General features: G+C 37.3%; 1 protein-coding gene across 1 annotated transcript in view; it reads right to left on the bottom strand.

Annotated features, from left to right (window-relative positions):
- Window positions 1-255: 255 nt before the first annotated feature.
- Window positions 256-24,719, bottom strand: part of Oseg2 (intraflagellar transport protein Oseg2) — an 892,258-nt gene continuing 867,794 nt past the window's right edge. The window contains exons 29-30 of the mRNA XM_067142201.2: window positions 20,038-20,262; window positions 256-1,212 (exon numbers count right to left, since the gene is read on the bottom strand). Coding sequence (XP_066998302.2) covers window positions 895-1,212; window positions 20,038-20,262 — 543 coding nt within the window. The 3' untranslated portion in view covers window positions 256-894. The remainder of the gene's footprint in view (window positions 1,213-20,037; window positions 20,263-24,719) is intronic.

Genomic DNA, 24,719 nt, shown 5'->3' with positions numbered 1-24,719 from the left:
TACTGACCTCTAGAGGAATCACACCCTTAAAATACTGGGCACAGTATCCATCGAAACGTTGGGAGTTACATACCCAATTGGATACTGGACTACAAGTCTTCTATTATACCGTGATGCCAGAGCTTATGTCAGCAAATTATACTAACAACTTTAACAGGAAGGAAGAAACAGGGTCTGGATATTCAGATGAGGATTTTCCTTCCCAGCAGAAGTCAGAGTTGTTTATGCCTACAGCTTCAAAGGAACAAAGAGACATTATGTTTCTTTATTTCACATCAACAAAAATACAACCTGTGTCTGAAAAGTTCGGTGAATGATCTCATGACATACACACAAAACTCCTTTACTGGCCTTCAAAGTAATCTCCGTTAGCTACAACACACTTTTGACATCGACTGTAAAGCTGCTGGAAGCAGGTAGCAAACGCTTTTTTTGGAATCTCCAGGGGAACCCTTGTCACACGTTGTTGGATACCAGTTACACTCTTGAACCAGTGGCCTTTCAGGGCTAATTTAAGATGGGGGAACAAAAAAAAATCTGCCGGCGCCAAATCCGGATAAATACGGAGGGTGTGGAAGAACAGTCACCTGGCGTTCAGCAAGAAACTGGCGTCACGATGTGTTGTCGCATTCAACTCCGTTTAACTGTGTTGAGTTGACCGATAGCAGGCACTTGGTGTCATGTCTCGCAATGAGTATGCATGAGTGCATCGTCCAAACTAGCATGGTGTACAAACTAGGAGACTATTCACCGAACATTTCAGGCACAGGTTGTATAAATACACCATCAATGTAATAACACCAGAATTAATAAATGTGTGTAATGTCATCTCTATTTAGAAAATCAATATCATAATTTCTTTTCATCATCTCACTGCAATAACTTAAGGCACATTCAATCAACAAGGCCACCACACCACTCAGAGATAAACGCTAGAACATCATTGACTTTAGATGAGGGATCTTGCTTTGCAGTTTCAATGGCTAATTCCCATTCCTCTGGAATGATAAACATGCCACGTTTTCTTAACTTTATTGGTTTCTCTCCATGATGGCTAAGTATTGGATAGCCAGATAACAGACAGGGAGGACAGGGATCACGGCCAGGAATAGGCTCCTTCATGATTTCGTCACCTTCATCCTCCTCCTCTACGTCGTCATGACGTGGCCTCAAAGCGGAAGGAAAAAGCCTTCTGTCGTCCAGAAATCTTGCCTGTAAGAAGAACAAATAAGAAAATAAAACTCACATAAATGAAATTACTGTAATTATTGAGACGTTTTTGGATGCACATTTTCATCCACCCTTATCATGTGTGAACTTTTTCACCTATACTTAATTACTGCAGTCTCTTTCTACTCTAATCTGTTTTTCATATTCAAGACTTGCTTTCCCCACCACTTTATTCTTAAACAAATGAGCAAGTCCTGCATAACTCAAAAAATTCTCCATCAACCTATCCCTCACTCTGTTCAAATACTGCCAATCTCTCTCCACAGCTGCTCATCAAATATGACCCGATGTCAACATTTCTCAGCAATACCAAACCTCAAAAACTTCTCTCCATACCAGTTATTGTCCATATTTCACTCCTATATATAACTCCAGGCTCTGTCAAGAATTAGTTTCTAATACATCATCATCTATGACTGAAGAGTGTAAACCTCACTTCTTCAGGAAGCTGAGATTTTAAATTATTCACTACCAAGGAAGCAAAATTCATCCACAGTACTACACTTTAGATTAGTTTTAGAATTATTTTAAATTGAAACAATCACTTCAAATTGTCCTAAACACTACTTTTCACTTTCCTATTATAACAGAAATATGCAAGTAGTGCATACTGGACAAATGTATATTGAAGTGCAAAATAAAAACAAGACCATAACACAGGATAAGGTATACAAAGTCTCTGTACAAGAGAACGCATAGCTTTCATGTCAGGATGTGTATATGCCATTCAACAATTCCTCCAAGTCCTCTGCAAACAATATTCTTTATTAATTTTAGCATTTTAATTTCTTCTTCTTAACTTCTGATACCCCTTCCAAATTTCTCTTCAGTTTACTTTAATACCACAAGGTATCGTACAAATCTGGCACACTTTATTCCAGCAAGTTGCTTGTCTTTCATGTCTATCAACTCTTATTATTGTTGTAATTCTTCTATATCTGTATTTCATTCCAGTGAGAGTAAGCTCCAGTCAATGTATCTATATATATAAAATAGGATGTTGGTATATTTGAGATTAGTAGACTCAAAAACTACTGGACTGATTTCGCTGAAAATTTCACAGTTTCTTCTTATTACTTCTGAGAGGGATTATGAGGTGGTTTGAAAGAAATCCGATGGGTAGTTCTCACGTCATACAGCTTCAGGGTCCCTCTTTCGCCATCGGTCCACGCTGTAGCACGCTAGTCCGACAGTCATGGCAGTTCACGCACTTCACAGCACTGACAGTCAGTCATTGACTGTGGACACCTCGAACAGGCTCTCATTGAAAAATGGGACCTGATACCACAACGTGACCTCTGTCAACTTATTCGGAGCATGCCACGTAGGTGCCAAGCTGTGATAAATGCTCATGGAGGACATACACCACAATGAAGCTCTCCAACTGTGATAAAAATCCACCCTGGAGGACTGTTACCACTTTGTTTTCAACCCTATTCTTCACTTCTTTGCCAAAAACAAAAAAAATGTTTCTTTATATTTAAAAGAGAGAAATACATGTTTCTTTACTTTTAAAGGAGGTTCCAAATACCAATTTTCACATCTGTAACATCTTCAGTTTTTGAGATATATCCTCATAAATAGAATTCGCCTCCACTTCTTTTCATCCCCCTTGCCCATTAAGGGTACTTTTGAAAAACAAAAATATGTGTTTCTTTATTTTTAAAGGCAATTCCAGGTACAAATTTTCATGTCTGTAACATCTTCAGTTTTTGAGATTTACGTATCCTCGTAAAAATAATTCAAATTTTTCTTCACTTCTTTTCACCTCCCTCTCCCTCTTCAGTGGATTTTCTGAAAACAATAATACGTGTTTCTTTATTTTTAAAGAAGTTTCCAAATCCAATTTCCACACCTGTAACATATTCAGTTTTTGAAGATATAAGTTGTAACGGTTCAAATCCCGTTACAAGATAATATCTTTATTATTATTATTATTATTATTATTATTATTATTATTATTATTATTATGTCAGTATTATTATTTCATCTGTGAGATTACTATTATTTTGTTATAATTATTATTCAATTCCAGTACGCAAAGCTTGTCGCATGCGTATTTGTAATTGAGTGTATGCATATATACGTATATGTAGATTATCATTAAATACCTGTACAGTGAGAGTTTCGATGTATCAGATGTGGATGTGACGTCGTTATATTGTTATACTACTGGCGATTCTGCCAAGTCATTGCTACGCCATGGCTACGTCATCGTATTTAGTTAGCAATGAGCTCACTTTCTTTGAGAAACCCAACAAGCCGGCGGCGGTTTCACAACTGTATGTAATATTTGCCGCGTTGTGGGAGTATGTCATTGTTATTTCTGGATATTGCATAGGTGTGTCAACCAATGGTTATAAATACGAGGACCAGCGCCTTATAGCGTCAGTCTACGGGAAGGAGAGGCCTCAGTCGGTCATAAGTCATTACTTAAACGGAAGCAGTACAGTGAACAAGTCTACTAGATGAAGAGGCCTCAGTCGGTCAGTCAATGAGTGTGAACGAGAGATGGAGAAGACTCAGTGAGCCATTAATTATTGGTCATTGAGAGAGTGAGGCCAAAGTTGGTCCGTCACTTAGTGGAAGACACGGACGCAAGGGCTTACCATGGAGTCAGAGAGGGCAACCCTGGACCTGCCAAGAGGTAATACCATATTGACTTACAAAGAAGTCAGATGATATGGAGAAGAAGCAGTCACAAGGATGTATCACCAAGTTAGGCGTAACACATCTACAGTAAACACCAGATCAAAGGAATACGTCGTAATTACACTCAAAGTGTTGAAGGTACAGTCAAGTGAATCAGTGAGGGAAATATTTCGTATAAATTGTTAAATGTCCAGTCAAGAAGAATTCAAATTCATGCCTAGTTTCTTTCAGTTGCAATGTCATAATTTCATATTCTCATCTGTTTTATCGCAACAAGACTCACTAATTTTTGATATATTATTTAAAGAATATATATTGTTCTATCAAACGAATTCATAGTTTCATTTCATTGACAGTAAAATATCTTAACCTCAAAATTAATGGGGAAACCGAACGCCAATCTCCTTTTCCCAGAACTTATATGGTATGTTGTCAAAAGTAAGCTTATTACCCCACACCCTAGAGATACTCAAGAGTCTCATTCTATTATTGCTGCACTGAGTGGCAGCTGGCGCCCTTCAAATAACGTATGTGTAAGTAAGCAGGTAACAAGTAAGTGTGAGTACAAGGTCCGACGAGTGTGTATTTTATTTAATGAATGTTAATTTTCATAATTTCCATTTTAAATGCAGATATTCAGATTTATCAATATAAATTCAGATTAATATGTTTCAAAAGTTAGTCAATCAGTTAGGAAAGTAACAAAGTATCCTCATTAAAAAGATTCAATCCCATTTTTCACTTCTGTTCAGCCCCTTAAGTGGATTTTCCGAATAACAACAAAATCAGGTTTCTTTATCTTTAAAGGAGATTCAAAAGACCAATTATCATGTCTTTAAACTGTTAAGTTTTTGAGATATAGATATACTTATTTTAAAACTGCAGATATAATTTAATAATCTGATACAGTATTATGAGCCTCACCTGTTTTTATTCAACTGCATTCCATTATCTTTGATGATGATCAATCTGCAATCTACATAATTTCTCTTCAATTTTCTTTAGTACCAGTACCACCAGATATCCTACAAACCTGGCACACGTTATTTTAGCAGGTTGCTTGTCTTTCATGTCTATCAACTATTATTATTGTTGTTGTATTTTTCCATCACCATATTTCACTCCAGTCAGAGTATGCTACTGTAAACATTCCTACATACAGTATCATACATGTGAGTTTTTCTTTATATGGCAACAAATGGTAACCCTAGCATAGAGTCTCATTTGTTGTTAGATTTCTTTTGAAATCAAGCTGATATTTCTGCAATTCAGCTTAAAGTAGTTTTTAATCCTTCTGTTCACCTTCTTTATACACTGTTAAACTTTGCAAGCCTTTGGACGCAGAAGCAAGATCCTCCAGAGTCCTCTGTCCCTACTCTTCTAACCTTGAAATCATTAAGTCTTGTAAGTTTCCATCTGCTTCATTTACTCCTCGTAGGCAAGTAACCCATCCTCCTCATTCTGCTTGAACAACATGTCCATCAGAATTTCTCTCTTTACTGAGTATTCCTACCAAGCATTTTTCCTGTCTGCCTGTCGAGCGTGATTACTATCTGAGGGCACAAAATCTACTTGCACAACTTATGAATTTTAAATGTGGAGAAGTCTATGTAAGATGTGTATAAAATTTAAAACTGTGTGCAGAGTTTGAACACTGCTGACTGGTTCGTGTGACTGGTGATGTATGACAGACTGCGTGGTTGGGCCATTATGGTATGTAACTATGATTCCAAAATTAAAACACACAGTTATTTCCTAGAATTATTATCATTATTATTATTATTATTTTGGAGAAATTACACCTGAGAAAGTGGAAAGGATGGCAAATGAACTCCATTGTCATTAAGCAGCAGGAATAGATGAAGTTGGACCTGAAATGGTGAATTATAGTAGGAAGGCAGAGATGAAATGGCTTCATAGAGTAGTAAGATTAACATGGAGTGTTGGTAAGGTGCCTTCAGATTGGACAAAAGCAGTAATTGCACCTATATATAAGCAAGCTTTTTTGCTAGTTGCTTTACGTCGCACCGACACTGATAGGTCTTATGGCGACGATGGGACAGGGAAGGGCTAGGAGTGGGAAGGAAGCAGCCGTGGCCTTAATTAAGGTACAGCCCCAGCATTTGCCTGGTGTGAAAATGGGAAACCACGGAAAACCATTTTCAGGGCTGCCGACAGTGGGGTTCGAACCTACTATCTCCCGAATACTGGATACTGGCCGCACTTAAGCGACTGCAGCTATCGAGCTCTGTATATATAAGCAAGGGAACAGAAAGAATTGCAACAACTATCGAGGTATCACATTGATTAGAATACCAAGCAAAGTATTCATTGGCATCTTGGAAGGGAGGGTGCGATTATGAGGATAATGACCTGTAATAAGTGGTACGCTCCGAGCTGTCAATGGAGAGATGGCATGGAAATTGGATGAAAACTAGTGTGGTTTCAGACCAGAAAGGTGCTGTCAGGATCAGATTTTCAGTATGCGCCAGGTAAATGAAAAATGCTACAAGAAGAATAGACAGTTGTGTTTATGTTTCGTAGATCTACAGAAAGCATATGACAGGGTACCGAAGGAAAAGATGTTCACCATACTGGGGGACTATGGGATCAAGGGTAGATTATTAAAATCAATCAAAGGAATTTATGTTAACAATTGTGCTGCAGTGAGAATTGACGGTAGAATGAGTTCTTGGTTCAGGGTACTTATGTTAAACAAGGCTGTAATCTTTCACCTTTGTCGTACGTAGTTTACATGGATCATCTGCTGAAAGGTATAAAGTGGCAGTGAGGGATTCGGTTAGGTGGAAATGTAGTAAGCAGTCCGGCCTATGCAGATGACTTGGTTACACAAATGTTGCAAAGTTTGGACTGGGAAGACTTGGGAGAAAGGAGATGAGCTGCTCGACTAAGTGGTTTCTCACAACAATTATAATAAGAAGTATTTCTATCCACCTATTCAATACTTCTTATTATAATTGCTGTGAATAACATCATTCAATATGGAACAACCATGAGGATAATGACCTGTAATAAGTGGTACGTTCCGAGCTGTCAATGGAGAGATGGCATGGAATGACATTAGTAGAATAATAAGTCTGAGTGGTGTCTTTAAAAGTAGGAAAGATCACAATATGAAGATAAAGTTGGAATTCAAGAGGACCTATTGGGGCAAATATTCATTTTTAGGAAGGGGAGTTAGGGATTGGAATAACTTACCAAGGGAGATGTTTAATAAATTTCCAATTTCCTTGCAATCATTTAAGAAAAAGGCAGGAAAACAACAGATAGGGAATCTGCCACCTGACCGACTGCCCTAAATGCAGATTAGTAGTGACTGATAGTGACTGATGATGATTTAATGGCAGATTGTGCCAAAAGCCTGCAGTCTTGCAACTTGAAAATGGCTGCAATGAGTATGGTATGAAAATTAGCCAGTAGGTAAGAAATTCAACAGAACTGAATGTCAGATTGGTGATAAAAAGCTGGAAAAAGTAGATAATTTCAAGTATTTAGGATGTGTGTTCCCCCAGGATGGTAATATAGTGAGATTGAATCAAGGTGCAGTAAAGCTAATGCAATGAGCTCATAGTTGTGATCAACAGTATTATTATTATGTGTATGCAGACAAGTCCATATAAGAAGTATACAAAATTTAAAACTGTTTGCAGAGATTTCCTTCTGACTGTTTCGTGTGACTGGTGATGTATGATAGACTGCGTCAGCTCCCGGACGAAACTATCTTTACATCGGTCTGTTTTCAGACCAACTTTGCTTTATGGGAGCGAAAGCTGGGTGGACTCAGGATATCTTATTCATAAGTTAGAAGCAACATACATGAAAGTAGCAAGAATGACTGCTGGTACAAACAGGTGAGAACAATGGTGGAAGGTACTCAGAATTAGGAGATAAAGGCTAAGTTAGGAATGAACTCAATGGATGAAGCTGTACGCATCAACCGGCTTCGGTGGTGGGGGCCTGTGAGGCGAATGACTACGAACAACAGAATAAAGACTAAAACATATTCAAGCTGGACTATACACTATGTGTATAAAATGGAGTCATCATCATTTTTAAAAGGATTTTATATTATAGTGCAATATCACCATGTACCATAATTTTATTTAACATTCATCTTTGCAAGTTATAATGGGTTATAATTGATTTTAAATTGTTTTAAGATTGTTTGTGTTTGCCTGATTTGACACTTTGGCTGATGATGGCACGACATAAGTGCCGAAACTACTACGTTATATGATTAATTCACACCAATAAATGTTATTGTATTGAACAGGTTGACCCTAATAATTTTAATTATTGCATCTGCAAGTGTGTAAATCTTGATGCTGTAGTTTGCGGGCTTGTTACTAATATACTGTAGAACATCCGTGAAACCCCTCAAGTCTATGGTGACATATTCTCCAGGTGAATAAAATTACTCTTGCAGTGATCAACAAATTTCTCATACTGGAGTAAGTTTAACTTCTTTCCTCCTTTCATTCCTGGTATGGATGTCGTCAACCAAATAGCTTGCGGAAGGAATTGGAATCTTTTCTGACTCAAAGTAGTATGGAATTTTTCTACACCAATTCTGTCCACTGCTCATAAATCTCTCAAATTAGTGTAGGAAGATTTTTAGTAGACCAGCCAAATACATCAATCCGATAACTGCTTTCATCACGGCTCTATTAGTATCGACAGTATCCCCGTCTCCCTCATAATTTTCTCTTGCCTGTGCAATTCAAATATTTATGTACATAACAAGCTGGCCCAGTCAATCATCCGAAAAAAAGAGCATCCAAGATTCCAAAGGTGAAGTGACATCTCTGGCTCAGTTCATTGGTCCAGGCAGGTGGGTAACAATATTACGCCGTCTGGTACACCCGCGGCCAGTGTTTGCTCTGCAGTACATGTTCCATGCTGTAGTCATATCTCTTCTGGGATACTGAGGAATACTGAAATGATTCACATTCAATTCTTTATCTTCAGAGTCAGCACATTCCTCAGTGTCAGTGTTGTGGTCACTATTCTCGACATCTTCTACAGCATCTGCCTCTTCCTTTGAATACAAGTCTTCGTCACTTTAATTTTCCTCATCACCAAACAGTAGAGGATAGGAAAAAACAGGTGTAACAGGGTCATGGGAAGGAGAAAAGGGAGGAGGAAGTAGCTTCTGCAGCTATCAGGAAAGATAGGGCTGACCAGGAGGGGAGGGGATCAAATGAGGTGGGTAGGGTTGAGGCTCTGGTCATGGGGGATTCCATCGTTAGACACGTAGGGAAAGTGTGTGGAGGAAAGGGAACCAGGGTAGAATGTTATAAAGGAATTAGATTGAGGCAGATGTTGAGGAAAGTAGAAGAGAGGGAGGAGGGGAAGGAGAAGGTGGTAGTGTTTCACGTTGGTACCAACAACGTAAGGCAAGCTGATATAAGTACCAACATAGTTTGAGATGTGTGGGATCTGGTAAATGCAGCACGGGTGAAGTTTAAGAAAGCGGAGATTGTTATTAGTGGAATACTGTGTAGGAGGGATACTGACTGGAGGGTGATTGGGGATTTAAATGAGACTATGGAGTGGGTATGTGGGAAACTGGGAGTGAAATTTCTAGATCCTAATGGGTGGGTAGGAGATAGGGATCTGCGTTCGGATGGCCTTCATTTAAACCGCAGTGGTACGTATAAGTTAGGAAATTTGTTTGGAAGGGTAATAGGGAGGTACATTCAGGGAAACGGGATGGCCTAGGGAGCGGTGATAAGGGAACAGGAAACTGGAAATCAAGTAGGGATGACATAAAATTGTTAGTGTTGAACTGTAGAAGTATTGTAAAGAAAGGAATAGAATTAAGTAATTTAATAGATATATATTTACCAGATATTGTAATAGGAGTTGAATCATGGCTGACAAATGATATAATGGATGCAGAAATTTTCTCACGGCACTGGAGTGTGTATCGTAGAGATAGGATAGGAAAAGTGGGAGGGGGAGTTTTCATTCTGGTGAAAGAAGAATTTGTAAGCTACGAAAAAGTTCAAGATGAGACACATGAAATTCTAGGTGTAAGGCTCATTTCTAATGATAACAGGCAACTTGATATATTTGGAGTGTACAGATCGGGAAAGGGTAGCACTGATGCGGATTCGGAATTATTTGATAGGATAGTCAGCTATGTGGGAAATGACATGGAAAGAAATGTGATTGTAGCGGGAGATCTGAATTTGCCAGATGTCAATTGGGAAGGAAATGCGAACGACAGGAAGCATGACCAACAAATGGCAAATAAGTTAATATGGGAAGGACAGCTGATTCAGAAAGTGATGGAACCAACCAGAGGGAAAAATATATTGGATGTGGTGCTGATAAAACCAGATGAGCTCTATAGGGAAACTGAAGTAATAGATGGTATTAGTGATCATGAAGCTGTTTTTGTGGTAGTTAAAAATAAATGTGATAGAAAGGAAAGTCTTAAAAGTAGGACTGTTAGGCAGTACCATATGGCTGATAAAGCAGGCATGAGGCAGTTTCTAAAAAGTAACTATGATCGGTGGAAAACGGTAAATAAGAATGTAAACAGACTCTGGGATGGGTTTAAAGAAATTGTTGAGGAATGCGAAAACAGGTTTGTACCTTTAAGGGTGGTAAGGAATGGTAAAGACCCACCTTATTATAATAGAGAAATAAAGAGACTAAGAAGGAGGTGCAGACTGGAAAGAAATAGAGTTAGAAATGGTTGTGGAAGTAAGGAGAAATTGAAGGAACTTACTAGAAAATTGAATCTAGCAAAGAAGGCAGCTAAGGATAACATGATGGCAAGCATAATTGGCAGTCATACAAATTTTAGTGAAAAATGGAAGGGTATGTATAGGTATTTTAAGGCAGAAACAGGTTCCAAGAAGGACATTCCAGGAATAATTAATGAACAAGGGGAGTGTGTATGTGAGGATCTTCAAAAGGCAGAAGTATTCAGTCAGCAGTATGTAAAGATTGTTGGTTACAAGGATAATGTCGAGATAGAGGAAGAGACTAAGGCCAAAGAAGTAATAAAATTTACATATGATAACAATGACATTTACAATAAGATACAAAAGTTGAAAACTAGAAAAGTGGCTGGAATTGATCAGATTTCTGGGGATATACTAAAGACAATGGGTTGGGATATAGTACCATATCTGAAGTACTTATTTGATTATTGTTTGACCGAAGGAGCTATACCAGATGAATGGAGAGTTGCTATAGTAGCTCCTGTGTATAAAGGAAAGGGTGATAGACATAAAGCTGAAAATTACAGGCCAGTAAGTTTGACATGCATTGTATGTAAGCTTTGGGAAGGCATTCTTTCTGATTATATTAGACATGTTTGTGAAATTAATAACTGGTTCGATAGAAGGCAATTCGGTTTTAGGAAAGGTTATTCCACTGAAGCTCAACTTGTAGGATTCCAGCAAGATATAGCAGATATCTTGGATTCTGGAGGTCAAATGGACTGTATCGCGATTGACCTGTCTAAAGCATTTGATAGGGTGGATCATGGGAGACTACTGGCAAAAATGAGTGCAATTGGACTAGACAAAAGAGTGACTGAATGGGTTGCTATATTTCTAGAAAATAGATCTCAGAGAGTTAGAGTAGGTGAAGCTTTGTCTGACCCTGTAATAGTTCAGAGGGGAGTTCCTCAGGGCAGTGTTATCGGACCTTTATGTTTTCTTATATATATAAATGATATGAGTAAAGGAGTGGAATCGGAGGTAAGGCTTTTTGCGGATGATGTTATTCTCTATAGAGTGATAAATAAGTTACAAGATTGTGAGCAACTGCAACGTGACCTCGAAAATATTGTGAGATGGACAGCAGGCAATGGTATGTTGATAAACGGGGCTAAAAGTCAGGTTGTGAGTTTCACAAATAGGAAAAGTCCTCTCAGTTTTAATTACTGCGTTGATGGGGTGAAAGTTCCTTTTGGGGATCATTGTAAGTATCTAGGTGTTAATATAAGGAAAGATCTTCATTGGGGTAATCACATAAATGGGATTGTAAATAAAGGGTACCGATCTCTGCACATGGTTATGAGGGTGTTTAGGGGTTGTAGTAAGGATGTAAAGGAGAGTGCATATAAGTCTCTGGTAAGACCCCAACTAGAGTATGGTTCCAGTGTATGGGACCCTCACCAGGATTACCTGATTCAAGAACTGGAAAAAATCCAAAGAAAAGCAGCTCGATTTGTTCTGGGTGATTTCCGACAAAAGAGTAGCGTTACAAAAATGTTGCAATGTTTGGGTTGGGAAGAATTGAGAGAAAGAAGAAGAGCTGCTCGACTAAGTGGTATGTTCCGAGCTGTCAGCGGAGAGATGGCGTGGAATGACATTAGTAGACGAATAGTTTTGAATGGCGTCTATAAAAGTAGGAAAGATCACAATATGAAGATAAAGTTGGAATTCAAGAGGACAAACTGGGGCAAATATTCATTTATAGGAAGGGGAGTTAGAGATTGGAATAACTTACCAAGGGAGATGTTCAATAAATTTCCAATTTCTTTGAAATCATTTCGGATAAGGCTAGGAAAGCAACAGATAGGGAATCTGCCACCTGGGCGACTGCCCTAAATGCAGATCAGTATTGATTGATTGATTTTTAAAACTACACCTAGTTCACTTTCCAGTGTTCATTATGTAATTCAACACTTTCAAGCAACCTGAGAATGTTTTCTTATTCAAGTGAGTTCATTTTGGTAACACAAATTATAGCACAAGAGCACTCACACATAGTCCAAAATTGGCATAATTTATACTCGCACCCTCGATCTTTCAGCATTTCAGAGCAGTTTCAATTTCTGTTAGCTTGTAGGAATAAAACAAAATACATTCTAATAACGATTTAGACTTAACTACATTTCTGTTGTTTCAATTAACCAATTAACCAATACATCTAAATGCAGTTTTAGAATCATTGTAGTGTAGTTATGTTATTAGAAACTATCCTGCTTACTGTATCATTGCATACTATTTGTCTAGTAGGGTAAAAAAAAAATCTCTTCTGTTGGCACGTAGGTAGAAAAAGAATAATAACCTGGCTAAGTACCAAGTATTTTAATTTAAACTTCAGTTCTATTGCATCAGTTAATCTGTTATATTTAGGATATGCCTAAGTACAGTTGAGATTTGTAGCATATTTATTATGTTAGAGAGTATCTTACCTGGTATACTCGTGTGTTATCCTTGTATAAGGTATTTGATATATCCGCATTTAACTTAATGGCAGTTTTCATTTCTATTAGAGATTAGCAGAGTAAAATAATAATAATAATAATAATAATAATAATAATAATAATAATAATAATAATAATAATATCAGGGGTACACCTTCTCCGGCCAGTTAAACTGTGCATCTTCTATATGGCCATCTAGGTAATCTGCTTTGAATTGATGTTATGAAAAATAGTTTGGTTTTAAACTGTGGGATGTCTCTAACATTGGTCTAAGTGCCCCTCTGGTGGGATAAATGATAATTAATTCTTAAGGGAAAGTTGATTTTTACTATTGGCTAACCTTAGTTTTTGAAGACTGTTTTGTTCATGTATCAAAATTGTTAATACGTTAGCCACTTCCTTCCTCAATAGCTATCAACCAATCAGAAATTGGTAAAGATTTTCACTAACCAATTAAAATTGGGGTTGTGTACTGAAATCAAGCCTATCTGTAAAGAGATCTGGAAACTTCCCTTCGAAATACTGTAAAAGCTGGGCGCTTTAAGGCCGTATTGTCATCTTCATCACTCCAGTTTAGTGAGTGTGGCGTGTTCTTCGGGGCAGGGACCGCAGACGGCACTCAGAAGGCCCAGAAACTCAAGGTAATGGCAGAATTTTCTTAACATGTGATAGCTCCAGCAGATAGCTTGAGGGGAAGGTTTCAAACATATGTAAATTTCTAAACCTGGTGGTTTAAATATAAAATTTTCAGCCAGTCTAAGGGCTCTGTTTTATTCCCTACTGGGAAATATGAAATGTAAGAGAACAAAGAGTGATTACCCGCTGTTGATTCCCATTCACCTTGGTACGAGTTAACTGAAGTCTTTTATCCTCTAAAATTTTTAACACTCCTTCGGTATTTAATGTTTCTCATTTAGTCACCCCAGAGTAGAATAGGCCTAGCCTCTGTATCTTTGATGGTTTAAAAAAATAACTTTCAGAAGGAGTGCAAGAGTTTTGCCTCCTAGCGTTTTGTTCATGGCCAATCATGTTCAACCTTTTTCTTTTTACATTAAGGCCATTTAGTATGGGCACTCATTGCCCCTGTTTATGTTTCTGGAAAAGAAAGTGAAAAACTGGTGAGCAGGAGATAAGCCCAAACCAGGGCTGCATGACAGTAAATACATTATTTTAAGATTGTCAGGTATAACCTTGTGCGCTTTAAGAAACTTGTGCCTTTGAGCGGATGGACTATACTGTATTAACTTTTGGAGCTCAGACTCCTAGGCTATGTAAATTAGTGGAGCAAACATGCTTCTAAAAAATAATCTACCTATTCAGAGCTCATTCCCTTGTATATTATCATGTTGACAATTCTCTCAAGTTTTGGACTGTTTTCAGCTGACGAGCTCATTATAAATTGTTATTGTTCATTCAATCTTCTATTTATCAAATTTTAATTTTAAAAAAAAAATTGAATTTTCGTTGTGTTAACTTACGCTCTAGTTAATTTCTTGTCCGCCCAATCATCCCGGCAGCTTCTTACTCCTCTGTGATCCACAAAATTCCCGTAATATAACAATAATAATAATAATAATAATAATAATAATAATAATAATAATAATAATAATAATAATAATAATAATAATAATAATAATAATAATAATAATAATAATAATAATAATTGGTCTATGCATTTAGCTTAATCGCATAATCCTTGAGTTGTTCTTGCAAATTTGAAATTTTATTTGCAATTTTCATTTGTTTGCATGTAGTACTAACTTATTGTAATTAGGATACATCTGAACAGAGTTTAAAATTATTGTAGTGTAGTTGTTTTATTATTGCAAAATATTTGTGTATTAGGACAAATATCTCTTTAGAAACTAACCTCTTACTAGAATTGTGTAATTCTTGTGTATTCCTTTTGGTATTCAGTAATTAATGGCAGTTTTTATTCTGTTGAGGCACTTTAGGATAATAATATGATACAACTAAGTAGTATTGTAGTTAGTATATTAATCACCTTATTGATTACCTTATTGTCATGTGATCTTTGTACATTGCCCTAGACAATATTTCTTTCCTTTGATTTTTTTGTACAGAATAAGTTATTTTATCTTTCCTTTTCTCATTAGTCTGTAAAGAAGATTAAAGAATGGATAAGGAGTGCAGGTGTAGAAACTGTAAGTGTGGCCAGGAATTAAGGAGTATGAGGGAGAAAATTAGGATTATCTCAGAGGACAGGAAGGAAGGTAGGCCTCCCTCAAACAATGTACAGGATATGGTAGGTGTACAAGAGAGATGTGAAGGAAAGGGGGGGGGGGGGGGGAGTTGTTGAAGACAGGTGGTCCAATGTTTTAAGGGAGAGGAACTTGCAGGACTCTATTCAGGAGCAGAATTCAGGACAGGTGTTAGTGAGAAATTAGTCTGAGTCGCTGCAGGTAGAACAACAGAGGACAGATGAGGAACAGGTAGTTGTTGCTGAGCAGTGCAGAAGTAAGAGGATAGGAAAAGGTAAGTGCAGAAGTAGGATGAAAGGAAAAGGTAGGAAACAGAAATGTAAGGTAGAGTATAGGAAAATAAAGGTGGAACAGGGTCATGGGAGGGAGAAAAGAGAGGAGGAAGTAGCTTCTGCAGCTGTCAGGAAAGTTAGGGGAGACCAGGAGAGGAGGGGATCAAATGAGGTGGGTAGGGGTTTGCGCTGTGGTCATGGGGGATTCCATTGTTAAATATGTGAGGAAAGTGTGAGGTGGTAAGGGACCCAGGGCAGAGCATTATCCAGGAATTAGGTTAAGGCAAACATTGAGGAACGGAGATGACAAGGAGGTGGGAAAGGAGATGGTGATAGTTTTTCACGGTGGAACCAACAACATAAGACAAGCAGGTATAAGGTGGGGATGTGTGAGATCTGGTAAATGCAGAATGGGTGAAGTATAAGGAAACGGAGATTGTTATCAGTGGAATACTGTTTAAGAGGGATACTGACCGGAAGTGGTTGGGAATTTAACACATGGGCGACGGGCCCTGAGAAATCTCCTAGAACGCCCGCCAACGGTAAGTGACAGGCCCCGAGAAATATCTCTTTTATTCACAACATCGTTTTCGGTCTCCCTGTGACATCTTGCGACCATATACTGAACTATTTCGGACTTGCACATTGAGTAGAATAAATCGTAGATGTATATCTGCCTCTTTTCTTTTATTCACGGCCTTCTTTTATTCTTTGATTTAGTTTCAAAACGTCGACTTTCTTTCTGCCGGTTGAGTCAATGATAAGATGGAGCGCTCGCATAATACAGAGTTAGCTGACGATGATATTTCAGAAGAATTGTATGCCGATGACCATTCAAATGTATATAGTCATTGTTAATTAGTAGAAAATGAATGTGAGAGTGATAGTGAAAGTGATATTCAAGCCCCTACACACTGTAATTTCCATAGTGTGCTCATTTATTCAAGTGACTCTGATGACGACAATGATGTAAACACTGATGATGTATTAGGAATCGACGCTGAAGATGGTTTTATAAAGACAGATCCACCGAGGTATTTACAACTTTAAAACATAAAATCCTTTACAAAAGAAAATATTTATAAAATCCTCCTATCAATACAATTCAAGTCATCTGTTAGATGAAGCAAAGTCTATACATGTTTCAGCCTAATCTCAAGGCCATCTTCAGTAGTAAAACAATGATTACATAATATACAAACAAATTAAAAAACGTAATGATGTGAAGTGACAGTGATCATGATTAGTGAGTTAAAAACACATTGAGGTGCAAAGTCCTCTCGTCTAATAGATCTTGCTGACTGTTAAATAAAACACTATGCTGAGGAGTGTAGTGAGACCGTCAATACTACGAATAAAACGTGTAACATCTGTAATGAGAAAAAAGGAATATATGAGTGGATGAAGAACAAGTTAAAAATGATGTACCAAAAGAAAACTCATATGACTTACTTGTAACAAAAAAGTTGTCGTCCCGAATGGAGATGACCTTGTCGGTCTCAAGTCACATTGACAACTAAGCCTGTGTGTGGCTTACTGTGTATCTGTGTCGATGTGGTTGGGAGGGGTAATGGAGGGGGAGGGGCAGGGAGGGAGGGACGTTGTGATTCGCGGAAGGAGGGTGTTGATGGAAGGGCGGGTCTTGTTCTAGAATGTCGGTAGTGAAACTCTTTTTTATTAATGAACTGTTCGCAGATGAGCGGGACAAAGGTTTCCAATAAAATATTATTTTTTCGTTGATTTCATTTAAGTTATAGACGGGATTGTTATATTGGTCGATATCTATATATATATATTCTCTAGTATATTAAGTAAGGGACCTTTCTGTTCGTAATGCAGGTTCTTTAAATCTTGATCAATTGTTGTGTATTTATGATTTTTCTCTCTACAATGTTCGCTCATAAATCATCACAATAAGGCCTAGGAGTGGGAAGGAAGCGGCTGTGACCTTAATGAAGGTACAGCCCCAGCATTTGCCTGGTGTGAAAATGGGAAACCACGGAAAACAATCTTCAGGGTTGCTGACAGTGGGGTTCGAACCCACTATCTCCTGGATGCAAGCTCACAGCTACGCACCCCTAACCGCATGGCCAACTCGCCCGGTGCCTGTCTCTTGTCTTTGTTTCAAAGCAGAAAGAGCGCCAAATTCAGAATTCCCTCATTTTGCCCCAGTCTGCTGGTTTCACCAACCGATTGTCCGGCTCCATGGCTAAATGGTTAGCCTGCTGGCCTTTGGTCACAGGGGTCCCAGGTTCAATTCCCGGCGGAGACGGGAATTTTAACCATCATTGGTTAATTTCGCTGGTATGGGGGCTGAGTGTATGTATCGTCTTCATCATCATTTCATCCTTATCACGATGCGCAGGTCGCCTTCGGGCATCAAATCAATAGATCTGCACCTGGCGAGCCAAACATGTCCTCGGATACTCCCGGCACTAAAAGCCATACGCCGTTTAATTTCATTACCAACCGACTTGTAGGCTCATCCCATGTTGTGTTTTTCTTCACTCATGCCAACTTCTTTTTCCCTCATTCACAAAAATTGGAGCTGTACTGAAGAGAAGTCAGTGTTGGAAAACAGTCTAGTCCAAGAGACACATTCAGAAAGGAGGGAAAGTAATTTTGTATTATGGCTAACAAAAGATGATTTCAACAACAAAGACAACAGTCTTTAAAGGTTTGTAAATTTTTTGGTATAGCAATTTAACAGAATCCAGGCTGATGTTTGGTGTGTACAGGCTGAAGATTATATTATAAGTATTGCTCTCCAGATCCCTACATAATACCTAAATAATAATTAAATATATTTTGGTGTGTAATAGATGAGAATGAACAAATACCAACAGCTGAAAATAGATCAGAAATCCAATATTTCTCAATTAGGTATCAGTTTCAAGAATATACAGAGAATTTCAGAGGGGATTTTAAATTTTTTGCGCTAGGTATGTATGTATACCAATTCTAGTTTATTCCAATTTCTTCCTTTCCATCCCTTCTGAAAGCTGGTTACAGGTCTGTTTCAAATTAATTATTTATGCACATTATTTTCATCCCTTTTCTTTAGTCACACACATTATCTGTGTGTCATCATATCCCCAGATTTTCCATTATGGGAATCCAGAAGTATGTACAGCTTCCTTTGTTTTTTTATTCATCTTGTCATTAGCTACTTACAGAGTTGGAAATAATTGTGTAAAAGTAATTAATTACTAGTAATGAATACTTTCCTTTTAGTATTTTTACTAGTAATCATTACTTTTCAAAAATGTAATTTTTTTAACAAGTTGTTTTACGTCGCACTGGCACAGATAGGTCTTATGGTGACGATGGGACAGGAAACGGCTAGGAGTGGGAAGGAAGTGGCCGTGGCCTTAATTAAGGTACAGCCCCAGCACTTGCCTGGTGTGAAAATGGGAAACCATGGAAAACCATCTTCAGGGCTGCCGACAGTGGGGTTCGAACCCACTATCTCCTGAATACTGGATACTGACCACACTTAAGCGACTGCAAAAATTTAATGTTTACTTGTAATATACTTCTTGAAATAAAACTGTAATCATTACATTTTAGTAATAGATATAGTCTACATCACATCAAAGTTTGGCAACGTTATAGCCGCACCATTTGCAAGATGTCACGTCAAGGCTGCAATATCAAAGATATGATGCACACTCATTCATTTACTCACAGATTGTTGTGGTAATTGAGTTCACCTTTAGATACACCCACGACTTTGTGAGTTTGTGCAGTCATCGATAGATGGAACCGGAATAAATACTTGATGGTGAAGTGGTTAAGGAAAGTTCATACCCCTATTTGAATAAATATTTTGGATTAGTTGGCCCTAAAAAGAATCACATGAATGTGAAATTAAAAGTTTGGTTGGGAAGGATTTTTGAAAATTCCAAGGTATTACATTTAATCTAACTGAGTGATGATAGCCACTTTATATCTCTATGTTAAAAAAAACACATGAAATGAAGTAACATCTTTCTCCTTGCAGAGTTACGTATCATTCCAGCCTCATGCAAAAGATAAGTCAGTAATTCCCTAAAGGCTTGGATTCTGTGAAATAATCGTAATTTTAAAGATTACTTATTGAAAAAGTAACTTGTAACTGTAACTGAGTAAAATATTTCTCATGTAACTGTAATTCAACCCGATTACTTTCATCTTGTACCTTTACAATCAATCTACATTTATAAGTAACATCTTTAAAAAAGTTTTCTTTGACTTCTCAGGAAGACAAACTGACCATAATGCAACAGTATTGCTTCTACCAAAATACTGTAAATTTAACATTCAAATTTCAACTATTAAGTGGTACCGTAAGAGGAGACAGAGGAGAGAATTGCAAGATTTACAAGACAGATATCTCAAATTATAATCTTCCTGGAGTACCTTAGACATCTTAAGAGCATGCTAAGTTCTTTAAAGAAAAATGCAACTAATTTATACTTACTACATTAAGAGTCTTATCGACGGACTGAGTAAGAACCCAATCTTTAACTTCTTCATGCATAAAATCATTAACAAATAATTTCTGTGGTAATGGGATTTCCGTTGGCACGTCAGTGTACTTCAAGTAACTTTCTTCAAAGTTCTCCCAGCTTCTGTCCTTTATTGCATCACATATGTCCAGGTAATAGTTGAGAAAAAAGAAAGCTTCTGGTTCTAGACCACAAGCCTAAAAAAAAAAAAAAGTTTAATGATACAAAAACCAAGACTATAACAATAGTGAAAGAACAATTACAAGAAAGGTAATCAACTGACATAATGACATAACAAGAATCAGGGGAAGATGGCATTAGTGAGAAAAAAGCCAGAATTTTTATTATTTTATGACATATTACTATTTGGAGCTTTCTGTTTAACTTGATATATTTTTCATTAATGTTGACTGACTGCAAGTATATGTAATAATTCTTAAATCAAGTCACTGAACAAGCCATTTTTTGGTCTTTACAAGCACTTGTTCAGTTAAAATGCAATAATTCAGGAACCATTTGCTCTATATGTTTGTGGTTTGTCTTGAGTTACAAAGGGAAATTTCATGGGTTGGCTGCTTTGGTTGCTATGACATCCTTTTATGTTTGGTACTCCGTGCAATAACAATGCATGACAGCACCTACGCTTTGTAAACATCATATTAAATTTGTCTGTGTTTAAGTTGCTTTTTTGTTTATTTTGTTTTAAGGCCTCCCCAGAATAAGAATGTAACCAACAAATCAGTCATTTTTCAGGAGACAGGAAAATTATTTTTGGGGTTTAGTTCATGGTATGCACTACTTGAAATAATTGCATATGCAAGTGTGCAAATGAGTTCATCTATTAAAACCATATTTTATTGTTATAACTTAAGGTTTTAAAAACAAGCCGGGCTGAGTGGCTCAGGTGGTTGAGGCGCTGGCCTTCTGGCCCCAACACGGCAGGTTCGATTCTGGCTCAGTCCAGTGGTATTTGAAGGGGCTCAAATACATCAGCCTCGTGTACTAGCACGTAAAAGAACTCCTGCAGGACAACATTCTGGCACCTTGGCATCTCCGAAAACAGTAAAAGAGTAGTTAGTTGGACATAAAGCCAATAAAATTATTTTAAAAACAATGTTGGAACAAGGAAGTGATACCGTGGAAAAAACTGCAAATATGTCTTACATTTGTATATAACAGAAAAGAAATCCTGTCCATGCACCTGGAACATGAATGATAGCAAATAATATTAGTGTAATAAAAAAATAAAAAAACAACAATTAAGTGTCAAGAAAATATTTCAAAATATATATGTAATTTCGTCTATGGCCTTTATTTAAATTATCTATTCCACCTGGTAATGAACCAGCACAAGCACTGTCCACCATCTTGACTGATGTTCCATTCCTGGACAAAGTTCTGCTGGCTGTATAGCAGCTTGAAGTTCAAATGTAAGACATTAGATGACACCACAGCATAGAGGTGTGACGATACCCTCTATTTCCACTGAAATCTCACTTTTCAAACATTTGTTGGTTACATTCTTATTCTGGGAAGGTCTTCAATTCTGTTTTACTATTTTTAAACAAGACCTGAAAACTCTGAAACTTGGGGTAAATGATGCCGTTACTACCCTCAATGAAGGTAATGAAGGCAGAATAAAGGTTCTAAACCACCACGGAATGAAGTGTGGTTGGAACACTGAAGGAATACACCAGGAATTGATAAAGAGCAAAGATTACAGCACAAAATATGACGGAAGCAGCAAGATTCCCAAGAAGAAGGAAGAGACTAAATCTGGACGATACTCAAGGAGATAAATATTTCTGCATAGTACTAAGCTGCGTCTTCATATTAAAGTCCATTTTCCTTTAGATATTTTTTACTGTGATTTCTGAAAAACTACATTTTTACCACACATTTACAATATTAATGTACTGAAGTGTAGATCTACAAAGGTTAGACGCATGACAAAATAATTAAAATTAAGTATATTTTATGGTTCCATCTTTTCAATGCGTATTATTTTGTAAAGTGAGTTACATTACAAGTTGTTTACACATGGTACTAGTTTTGACTTTTAAATGCCCCTTTCTATTGTATTATACGTATGTTCGAAAGTTTTAGCATCAATTTGAACTTACATCACAGACAAGCTTACCTTTTAACTAAGCATTTTCTTTCTTCCATGTTTCATGTTGTGTGTTTGTACATTGGTTTTGTGATTTTTAGTACCTTGCACTATTTGTGTTATCGGCTGATGATGACCCAGATCTGGAGTCGAAACTAGTACCATGTGTAAACAACTTGTAATATAACTCACATTACAAAATAATTTGTATTGAAAAGGTGGAACCATAAAATATACTTAATTTTAATGTAATCTCAGTTCAATACAGACCAATATGAAATTCTTATCCCTCAAGGACAAAATAATGTCACTATGAAAATGAAAATTGAATTAAAAAAAGATATCTTTAAGAAAATATATTAGTGAGCATACCAGATACACCTCTATCCTGTAAAATTTTCCTTAGATTAGTTTAAATTGTTCCAAAGAAAAAGGGATACAAATTTTTCAAATTTAACATAAGCAATATGGGCCTTTCATAGTCCTGTTCAACTAAGGAGTTAACAGTTATTTCAAGAGCCAAAAATTAGGTTTTACATATGAGTTGATGATTCAGCTGGGATTTTGAAACATACACGTGAAACAATTTTTCCCTTGCAATGAACAATATTTTACTCCATAGCATCTGAATGTCTTCATTTTTATCTAAATAATATTAAGATGAACATGTTATGCTCAGCTAAGGACCCATCATTCTAACAGTCAATACCATCCACAAAAGAATCAATATAAATTGAAAATCAGTCGACAGATGTATTGGCTCACCCAAATTATGTAGGTAGGGTAATCATCTGGTAAGTATTTAAGTGACTGTTTTACCTGCACTGAAAAGGTTTCTGATGGTATGTTTCTTTCTTTGTAGAAGTTGAGTATCGTATCAAAGTTTCACTTTGCACATTACTTTGAAGAAACTAAACATATGAAATTCGACATAATATGAAATAAAAAGAATTTCCTTGTTTTTGTTGATTTCGGTTGGTTTCTCCAATGAAATCGTCTGTCTTCATAGTGTAACAGTATTGATAGCTACTATCCTCAGATGCCTCGGTTTGATTTCTGGTACTGCCAGATATTTAAGAAAGGCATGAAGGCTGGTATGTAGTTAATATAGTACACACAGCTCACCTGCACTGGGAGTGTTACTGAAGGGAACAGCACCACCTCAGTATGAGGACATGAGTTTACTTTGCAATGAAGTACGCATCTGCTGGATGTTGTCGACAGTCTGTATCCTTCTTCTGATGCTACCTTCCAACCTACAATTCTTGCAAATAGACAAGAACACTTGTATGTGAAGGAGGGGAATAACACTATGAGGATGAGCGATACAGTGGAAGGGGACAAGCACGTGGTGACAGGTGATACAAGCATACATAGGAATGTGAAAGCGAGGATGACCATGTTTGGCTAAAATACTGTCCGTTTTTTAAATGCATTAAACTGGTTTGTTCATTCTTAATTAATGGATATAACTGAGGTCTCGGCACATCTTACTGAAAAGGAATTCCCTTTTCTGTTAACCAGCACATCATTTCTCTTCTCGTGGAGTTTGATGTGGGAGCACAAGTCAGCTGTTTGTAGAAGACCAGGTATTGAGTATCGTTGTAAACTAGGTATTAATCTCACCCTGAGCCATTTTTCACAATTAGTGAAGTACTTGTCATTGCAATAATCCTGTTTTCCGCTCAGTTTTAGATCTTACATAGGCATTCAGCACAAAACCATCTTCCCTGCCAGCATATATGGTGATAATTTTGTTACATTTCAAAACAGGTTTAAACTGGCCCAGCAGTGTTTTTTTTTTTTTTTTTTTTTTTTTTTTTTTTTTTTTTTTTTTTTTTTTGCTAGTTGCTTTACATTGCACCGACACAGATATGTCTTATGGCGACGATGGGATGGGAAAGGCCTAGGAGTTGGAAGGAAGCGGACGTGGTCTTAATTAAGGTACAGCCCCAGCATTTGCCTGGTGTGAAAATGGGAAACCACGGAAAACCATCTTCAGGGCTGCCGACAGTGGGGCTCGAACCCACGATCTCCCGGATGCAAGCTCACAGCCACGCGCCTCTACGCGCACGGCCAACTCGCCCGGTCAGCAGTGTATTATCACTCCATCTGTATGGTGCTGTATGAGAAGCATGAATAAAGTCTCGTCCAAAAAAGACAACTGGACTCCACTCATTCCTGTACTTCTTGATAATTCTGATGTAAGCAATTTGTTTAATCCTGATATTGCCTTGTTCCTGAAGTACCTTTTGGTTATGTTTTATCTTCTTCTGCCTGAATCATACAACACAAAGAAATTCATGGAGTGTGTTTATATTTCCCTTGAAAATATTGAAGTGTAATTTTGCTTGAATTTTCTATTCTCTATAAAGTAGATATTAATTACCACATGGCAACAACTTCTTCGTTAAACTGTCTTAAGTGTCCTTCCAAGATATTCTTGGCCATTCCTTGTGAGATATTGAAAATGATGAGGATTCACCTGCCTGGATAATTTCAAGTTCATTCTTGATTCGCCAGACAGATATAAACGATAAGCCA

This window comes from Anabrus simplex, chromosome 2 (genome assembly GCF_040414725.1).
Source record: "Anabrus simplex isolate iqAnaSimp1 chromosome 2, ASM4041472v1, whole genome shotgun sequence".
NCBI classification, from domain to species: Eukaryota; Metazoa; Arthropoda; class Insecta; order Orthoptera; family Tettigoniidae; genus Anabrus; species Anabrus simplex.
The sequence above is the reverse complement of the archived record's forward strand: the minus strand, read 5'-3'. Positions and strand labels throughout refer to the sequence as shown.